The 9234-nt window shown below is 43.1% G+C and overlaps 1 protein-coding gene across 1 annotated transcript; it reads right to left on the bottom strand.

Annotated features, from left to right (window-relative positions):
- Positions 1 to 320: 320 nt before the first annotated feature.
- OXSM (3-oxoacyl-ACP synthase, mitochondrial) lies at positions 321 to 6972 on the bottom strand. The gene is made up of 3 exons (XM_082044657.1): positions 6833 to 6972; positions 3364 to 4381; positions 321 to 903 (listed from the first exon to the last, which is right to left on the bottom strand). Exons 2-3 carry the CDS (start codon positions 4344 to 4346, stop codon positions 501 to 503), a joined length of 1386 nt encoding a protein of 461 aa, XP_081900783.1. The 5' UTR covers positions 4347 to 4381; positions 6833 to 6972; the 3' UTR covers positions 321 to 500.
- Positions 6973 to 9234: the final 2262 nt, after the last annotated feature.

Here is a 9234-nt window from a genome sequence, read left to right on the forward strand (position 1 = left end):
ATTTTCTCCTGAATGTCATCTGTATGGAAGAATGTGCATAAGTCATATTTGAAACAACTTATCAAGAGTAAAAAGGCAGAATTATAAATGGAATGGGCAATAAAGGGGAGCTTAATCATAAACCTTGTATCATCACCACAGTAAGTCATCAAGTCATGGCTGTGAAGTCCCAACTTGGCCAGCCTCTCTTTTGCATAAATGTTTCCAAGCAATTTCTCTGCCATATGCATATGAAAAATCTATTCTACTGAAGCAAAAACACAGAATGATCAATGTCTCCTCTTCTAGTCAAGAACAAAAACTTCTTTACCACATAAAGAATAGAGCTTTCATTTATTTTTATTAAATGAGTAAAAGAAATTCCTTCTTTCTAAAAGAATTACTGATGTCAATGTTAGGGTGAGTAAAGTTCTTGTGTATCAAATGAGCAATTCTCAAAACTGCGAGGGTGGCAGTACAGAAAATCATCAGTGCCTTTTTCGCAACACACACAACATAAGCTAAACACTTGCAAAGCACAAAGTTGCATTAGTACCACCAAAGCCAAATGAATTTGTGAGTGCTATACGCCGTTTTTCAGTTTTCCACTCCTGAGCTACTAAAGGAACATAATTGAGATCAAACTCTGCCTCTGTTTTCTGTAGGTTTAGAGTAGGTGGCAAAATTCCATGGTAACAGGACAGTGCGGTAAATGCTGCCTCAATAGCTCCTGCAGCCCCCAAGAGATGTCCCGTTGCTCCTTTCGTTGAGGAAACTGCAATATTACGTGAGTGATCTTTAAAAAGTCTCTTGATTGCTTGATTCTCAGCAGCATCTCCTAGAGGAGTAGAAGTTGCATGTGCATTCACATATGTTACCTCTTCAGGTCTGATCCCAGAATCTTTTATTGCTGCAGACATACACCTAAGGGAAAACAAAGAAAAAAAAAAAGGGCAGAAAGCTGAATCTCCTACTGTATTTTTGTTACTAACACATATGTCCAAACCAAAAGCAACCATACAGGGTGTTTTTAAATGTTTATGAAACGCAAAAATCTGCATGACATAGTTTATCAGGCATGTAAATGACAAGAGATGGATTCATCTAACTAAACATACTGTCATCTACATTTTGCCACCCTAAAAAGACAGTAGTGGTGAGGCCTACTATAAAATCAGACTTGCTGCTAAAAATTTACAGATTAAATTCCATAGTTGAGAAAAATAAAAAAGAAAAGAAAGAAGATAAACAATCTCTACAGTCTACATTAATATATAAAGGAGCCTTTCCAATGCAAAATTTGAAAACATTTGAGAGAGAAATAACTACCCGAAATTGTTACAAAAATTAGGTTTCCTGATCTGAAGATTCTTTAGGGTAGCTGATGCATTAACGTAACAGTTAGTACAATGATCCAAGAAATCCCCTTGCCATTGTAAATCAAAAGAAGATCCTCCTGTTTTTACATTTTATTTCCCCTCAATATTTATGGTGTTAAGGAATTAGCAATAAAACTTGCTCTATCAAACAAAAATACCTATAAGCAAAGGACCACTGACTCTTTTGAATTTTATGAAAAATTAGTAAATAAAAAGAAGCTCAAAAAAGGATAGCACAGGCTGCCAGACAAATTTAAATGTCTCCATTAGAGCCTTCCACCCTCAGATGCATCCAGCTTAGCTTGGAGTTCACTGATGCTCACTGTCACTAGACAGTGACCCAACATTCAAGCAAAAAAAGATTACTGATTAACCATGACAGAAACAGATACATTAATTTAGTTAAATACATCAGCTGCAAGAAGCATATTTACTTAAGGAGATAACAGATTAATTGTGTAGAACACACTTTATAGCCATACATCTGAGTCTGGCTTTGCCTCTCCTGTTCTGCAGGTTTATTCCAATATGTATTAGTCTCCAACTGTAGAAGTTATGAGAAGATGACAAAAAATATATTCCCTTGAAATTTTTTTGATGTGGTAAATAAAATTCCTTCAGAAAAGTGAAGCATATACATTTCAGATCTAACCCATATACCAGTGCAATAAGAAAATATTGGCTTGAAGACTGTATTAAAATGTATCACTTCATCTCAAGGGTGGAAAGGCTCAACATTTTTGAGATACCAAGATTAACTTTCAACTACATCCCACTGCGAATTTAATTTATATGCTACTGCAATCATAAAATATACAAAAATTTTGTTACAATATATTGCCATACCATCTCAAGGGTAAACAAGTCTGAGAATCTGAGATAAGACACTCCTGATTACGCAACTCACACCTAAGTCTGTAGAACAATTATGTATGAATCAAATAGCATAGAGGGAAACCTGGTATATTACACTTCTTGAAAAATCTGCTAACCCAATGAGGATACAAACACAGCTTTACAACACCATGCAAAAGTTTGATTTATTTGTGCAGTAATATATTGAATTTTGTTATTAAATATTCACATAAATTCAGAATAATGCAAACTACATCTTTACTAAAGGTTCCACTGTCAGTAGTACTGTTTAGCTCACACAAAGCTCACAAAGAGTACATATACTTACATGTGTAATTTATCTGACAATTTGATTAGATCAATGATAAGGACAGAGGAATAGCATCTACTTGTGAACTGTTTTTGATAAGATTAACAATTATGAAGCTTTACCATCTTACTAAATAGTACTAAAGTGTATTTCTGCTATGGCACTCCACCAACACTCTTAGATGTATTAGAATGAAGTATTTAAATATTATTGTAGCACAGGCATATGATTGAAATACTTTGTTTATGAAAAGCTGAAGTCTTTTCTAAATAAGAATAGCCATAATTAATGCTAATTGCATGTACAGTAATTATCCTCCAAGTGCTCTACAGCTTTCATCACTTGGGATTTCTTTAGCAATCCTATTTCCTTTTCAGACCACAGCAAATCACTGCTTTTACAGTGGGATCTCTCTTCTCTATGGACAAAGGGTGAAGGAGAACTTGAAAAGATTCTATTGTACCATAAGAATCTTAAACAAAAAGTTTCCATTGAGTCTTATTCGTGTGAACAGCTGTAGGCAGCAAACGTAAAATATTTTCACATAAAGAAAGCTTTCATAATTCTATGCAAAAAGGCTGATTCTAGCAAGAACCAGCCTTCACCCTGTTGCTATAAAAACAAAATTGGGGCACAACCTTACCAGAAGCTCAAGATTGAACAGCATTTCTCTAGGAAAAGCACACAATAACAGAAACAAATGTACCCACTATAAACATAATATATTATTATATTAATAACTATATATTTATATATCATTATAATATATAATATTATTGTAATTTAATTATATTATAATAACATATGAAGTAGCCATCATAATCAACACATGGTTCTTACCTGAATGCACCATCTCCCTCTGGATTAGGTGCTGTTATGTGGCAAGCGTCACCAGACAGTCCATAACCTAGGACTTCTGCATAGACCCTAGCACCTCTTTGTACAGCATGCTCATACTCCTCCAAGACCAGCACAGCAGCACCCTCTCCCATTACAAATCCTTCCCTCTGTGAATCAAACGGTCGACATGCCATTTTAGGGCTTGAGTTAAAACTCGTGCTGAGGGCCCGAGCTCTTGCAAATCCAGCCAAGGACAAAGGACTAATGCAAGCCTCAGTCCCTCCGGCCAACATGACATCAACATCACCGGCAGCAATAAATCTAAAGGAGTCTCCAACAGCGTGAGCACCTGTGGTACACGCAGTCGACACCGCATGATTCGGCCCTTTCAGTTGGTATTTAATGCTAATCTGGCCTGCTGCCATGTTGACTAAAATCTTTGGGACAAAGAACGGGCTGACCTTGTTATAGCCCTTTGTTTTAAATAAAGCAGCTGTATCAGAAATCTCTTCCAGCGGAACCATTCCCATCCCAATTGCTACACCAGCACTTAAGCGATCCTGTTCAGACTGAGGAGACCAGCCGGAGTCCTTCATTGCCAGCTCTGCTGCACCGATGGCCATGACAGTAGCAGAACTCATGGATTTGATCTCTGACTTCGACACAAAGCTTTCTTCACTGAACTGACCCTCCTCCTTTCCCCTTGGCACGCAAGCAGCCACTTTACAGGGGACGCCTGCATATTCTTCCCCATCTAGCGATGTAATCCCACTGTCTCCTTGGAGCAGGCGCTTCCACACAAATTGAGCCCCCACGCCAAGAGGGGACACTAAGCCGATACCTGTAACAACTACTTTCCTTCGACATGCAGGCAGTGACTTGCTGAAAGCTCTTCTGTGGTTTTGTAAATGCAGATTTAAATTCAGATTCCAGAAATGGAGATTTGAGATCTTTAATAGATCCCACGAGCGCTGTGACAACATGGTGGAAAGCAATCACTTCAAGCACATTCCTGTAACTGGGAAGAAAAAGAAGACACAAATGGAACAATAAAGCAGCCAATGTGAAAAACAGTTATCAACCTGCTTTTTACATGAAAGCAAATTTTCAACCCTGCAGGAAGGGATGTAGTTTCCATGTCTGTAATCAGGAATAGTATGTGTTATGGCAGAGAGGGCACAGAGACACTTTCACTTTGTGAATGCCTCCAGTGGGCTCTTCTAGCTTAAGCTGCTAATGAATACGAGTTTGCACTACTGTGGACTGTGAGGCACCCTCTAGTGTTGCTGCAAAACTCCCCCTGGGGCTTTAACCACCAGCTGGAGGTATCAACAAGGAGCATTAATAGCTTAAATCTTCTAAGGGAGAAAGCATGTGTTCACCTGAAAGTGTATGTCCTACCATTATCATGTTACGGATGTTGTCACCTCAACCTTTATGTCAGGCACAATGGTCTAGAAAACTCAGAACAGAAGGAGTCAAGAAACTCTTTCTGGTCTCTGCCACCAAGGAAATACCTATCTTGGACAAGAGACTGCTCACCTTTCTACCTCCACCTACCCTGTATCAGCCTCGAGGCATTTAAACTGTCAGGGAACATGCACCTCAAGTGTGTTTGGTCAAGCTGGAGCGTTGGGCGGGGAATAACCTAATGAAATTTAACAAGGGAAAGTGTAGAGTCCTGCATCTGGGCAGGAACAACCCCAGGTTCCAGTATAGGTTGGGAAATTACATATTAAGAGAGCAGTGTAGGGGAAAGGGACCTGGGGGTCCTGGTGGACAGCATGATGGCCATGAGCCAGCACTGTGCCCTTGTGGCCAGGAAGGCCAAGGCATCCTGGGGTGTATTACAAGGGGGGTGGTTAGTAGATCGAGAGAGGTCCTCCTTCCCCTCTACTCCGCCCTGGTGAGACCACATCTGGAATATTGTGTCCAGTTCTGGGCCCCTCAGTTCAAGAAGGACAGGGAACTGCTGGAGAGGGTCCAGCGTAGGGCAACGAAGATGATTAAGGGAGTGGAGCACCTCCCTTATGAAGAAAGGCTGAGGGAGCTGGGTCTCTTTAGTTTGAAGAAGAGGAGACTGAGGGGTGACCTTATTAATGTTTATAAATATATAAAGGGTGAGTGCCACGAGGATGGAGCCAGGCTCTTCTCGGTGGCAAACAATGATAGGACAAGGGGTAATGAGATCAAGCTGGAACGCAAGAGGTTCCACTTAAATTTGAGGAAAAATTTCTTCTCAGTAAGGGTGACAGAGCACTGGAACAGGCTGCCCAGGGGGGTTGTGGAGTCTCCTTCTCTAGAGACATTCAAAACACGCCTGGACGTGTTCCTGTGCGACCTCACCTAGGCGTTCCTGCTCCAGCAGGGGGATTGGACTAGATGATCTTTTGAGGTCCCTTCCAATCCCAAACATACTGTGAAGATGTACCACACCACCACAACTCCCTTGAAGGTAACACCACCAGACCCCACGCATCGTGAGGCACATCAGCTGACAGCGAAGGCCACCGCTGAGCACAAGCTCTTCAGGCAGGACAAGAGGACCATGCCAAGCGGTAACGCCACAGCACTGCATCATACACAGCCCTCGTCTCCCGCCTCGGCCACCGCCAGGTCGGGGGCAGGTCTGGTGGTGGGCATCCATCCTGCTGCAGCACGGCTCTGTCAACATCTGCCATACAGGCTTCGACCCGCTTTTTACCATGGAAAAAAGGCACTGTGACATTGCCAGGTGTTTGGTAAAACATAGAGAGCTGTACAGGGACCATATGGGGCAACCAGGCAACGCACTCCTGTTAAAATACACAGACCTGCTCTTTCTGTGGCAGCACAAGTACACAGCAGCATTATTAAAAAAACAAAACTTACAACCAGTGCTTACTAATGCAGGTGGGTTTTTTAAGGAGGCTGCTTTAAATCCAGACTCAAATTTGTCACTTGTTTTGGGGCAGTCAGGCTGCATTTTATAAGAAGAGTGGGGAGTTAAATGCAGAGGTCTCTCAGGCACTCCATGCCTAATGCCACATGCAGATGTTAATATTAGTAAACACGGTAACCTAATAAAACTAATAAAATGCTGTCAACCGGTGTAAAATAATCCGGAGAACTAGGCTGACCCAAGCAATGCTCCGTTACCTACTGCGCACTGAAAAGAACAAGCGGGGCACAATTTCTACCCGGGAACAAGAGCTACGGGACGCCACCGGGTGTTTCAAGGGCATTAACTACTTTTAATGCTTAAAGCAAGAGTCAAAACCGCAGCGAACGTCTCCGGCGCCACCGGACTCCCGTGCACCACCCCGCGTTTCGGCCGGGGCCGCTCCGCCCGGCGCCGCCATTGCCGTCCCGCCCTGTTCCGCTGGGGGCAGCCTCTTCCGCGGCTCTGCCGGCGGGGGATGCTCTCCCGCTCCCGGCAGGGGCCGGCCGGCAACCCCCCGCCTCCCCCCGTCCCAGCCCGCAGAGATACCTCCGCCGGCCGCGCTCCCCCCTACTCCGCGATGGTTGGCTCTGCCTCCCTCGCCCTTTCCGAAGGCGCCGGGCCGCACCACCCGGGACAGACCGGGGGGACAACCACGCGACGGCTTTGTAGTTGATCTCCGATGTCCCGATTGATGAGGAGCTCTGCGAGCGAATCGGTAACTCGGCGGTGGATTGCGCAGCCCGGCGGCGCCTCCCGTTCCCCGTCGGAGACCTTTACGATCGTGGAGTCCAACCGTTAACCTGGCACTGTCATGTCGGCCTCCAAACGTGTCCCTAAGCACCACATCTACACGTCTTTTCAATAACTCTAGGAATAACTCCAGGAATCTATTGCATTTAAACTCTTTTAAATATATTGCATATAACTCTTTTAAATAACTCTAGGAATAACTCTAGGAACTCCACCACTTCCCTGGGCACCCTGTTCCAATGCCTGACAACCCTTTCCCTGAGGAATTTTTTCCTAATATCCAATATAAACCTCCCCTGGTGCAACTTGAGGCCATTTCCACTTATCACTTGCTGCTTGGGAGAAGAGACCAACACCCTCCATGCTACAACCTCCTTTCAGGTAGTTGTAGACAGCGATCAGGTCTCCCCTCAGCCTCCTTTTCTCCAGGCTGAACAGCCCCAGTTCCCTCAGCCGCTCCTCATCAGACTTGTGCTCCAGGCCCCTCACCAGCCTCATGGCCCTTCTCAGTGGTATAACAGGCAAGAGGGTAATGCTGCGGTCGTGAGGGAGACCTTGTGGTTTCCCATCAGTTTCCTTCATGCCATGTTGAGCACTGCAGCACATTTCCACACGGAGCGGGTGGGACCTGTCTGAACCTCAGTGGTAACCAGTACGTCACCACATAACTCAAGGCCATCGCACCCAGGTGCAGGAGGAGCTCTTCATGGCCTTACAGTCTCTACCAGGCCCATTTTGTATTCCGCCATAACTAATTCCTTGGTTCAGTTTTCCAACCTGCGCTTCGTTCCCTTGCTCTAGTCCCAGTTCTGATGTGATCCCTGTTCTGAATCTGCGCCCCTCAGATTCCCATCTTTCACCAGCTCCCAACTTCGCTGTCACACTCCTGGGTAAAGTGTGCTCCTCCACACAGGGGCTGAAATGCTGGTAGAAAAGAGAGTTAGAAGTAGACAAAGACAAGTTGATCAGTGACTTCACAGGAGTGTATTGAAAGTACATGCAGAAATACACCAACAGCATTAATGCACAAATAACTACCTATTATTGCTGCTTCCAAATGGAGGAACCATAGTGCGTTATCTGAACTGAGACCATGCTGCAAGCTGTGCTTGAGATGACACGTAGGAACAGTTAAGTTTTTACTTGAGAAAGACTGTTGCACAATACTTCAAATACATGAAGTCTAGGAGCCATCATGACAGAGCATAAAATGTGTGCCAAAGTCTCATCAGCAAGGACATGAAGCACCTACTGCAGGAAAAACCAAACCAAACAAACAAAAAACCCAAAACAAACAAACAGAAAACAACAACAAAACCACACAGATGCCCCAAAGGAGGGAAATGCAATATTTAATAAAGAAAAAATAAACACTTGTGCAGATTTTTTTTTTTTAATGACTAGTGTGTATTTATTTTCCTTTTAGAAATATCATTTCTTGGACATTGAAGGTGTTAGTAATTTGTTGGAAATTGGCACTTGGTTTTCTATTTTTTCTCACACCACTTGGCTATGAGCACTTCCAAAGCATTATTTACAAATGCCCTACTTAAATGCATTATGTACTTACATTACAGGTATAGCAATACAGTTAGTCTTTAAATTTGAGAGGGCAGCCAACATGAACAGCCACAGGCCTAAATGAAAAGCATGGAAAGGAAGTTAAAAGCTGAAGAAGCAGCCAAGGAATGTGGCATCAAATTAAAATTGTATTACTTTGGTACCAATTCCGTGGTTTTGAAGGCTGAATTACTGACTTTTAAACTATGTTAGGAGGCAGAGTAACTGTAATCACAGCAAAAGTTAAAACCTTTTTAACCCTTGGGTTAAATCTCAGCTTCTGTAAGGGATAGGTACCATCTTAAAAAAAATTTAGGCATTCAAGTGAGTGGCCTGTGAGAAGCAGACAGCTGAGCTAGAGCATAATGTCAACTAATAATGACAAGCCAGCTTGAATTTTAATGACCTACTTGGAACTTTTAAAATCTTGTGTTCTTAAGAAAGCAAAGCCCTGCAAACCTTTTTGTCTGAGATTCTACATCACAGTTCTTTCACTAATAGCACAAACCAGAAGTCTAGAAAAAGAAGAAGCAGCTATGTTTTTTTCTTCATTATTGGACAGACTTTGGGCAGGGTTGGATGAGGTGCCAAGGCAGAGGCGTTCCTATCTTTGTAACTTGGGTGAGGCTGGAAGTGTG

The sequence above is a fragment of the Streptopelia decaocto genome, assembly GCF_964273445.1.
Source record: "Streptopelia decaocto genome assembly, chromosome: 2".
In the NCBI taxonomy this organism is placed as follows: domain Eukaryota; kingdom Metazoa; phylum Chordata; class Aves; order Columbiformes; family Columbidae; genus Streptopelia; species Streptopelia decaocto.

Bases quoted from the DNA above. Each gene is read 5' to 3' on its own strand.
- OXSM (XM_082044657.1), bottom strand. From the start codon at position 4,346: ATGTTGTCACAGCGCTCGTGGGATCTATTAAAGATCTCAAATCTCCAT. The intron at 904-3,363 runs GTAAGAACCATG...GTTTTCCCTTAG, and splicing joins GAGGGAGATGGTGCATTCAG to GTGTATGTCTGCAGCAATAA.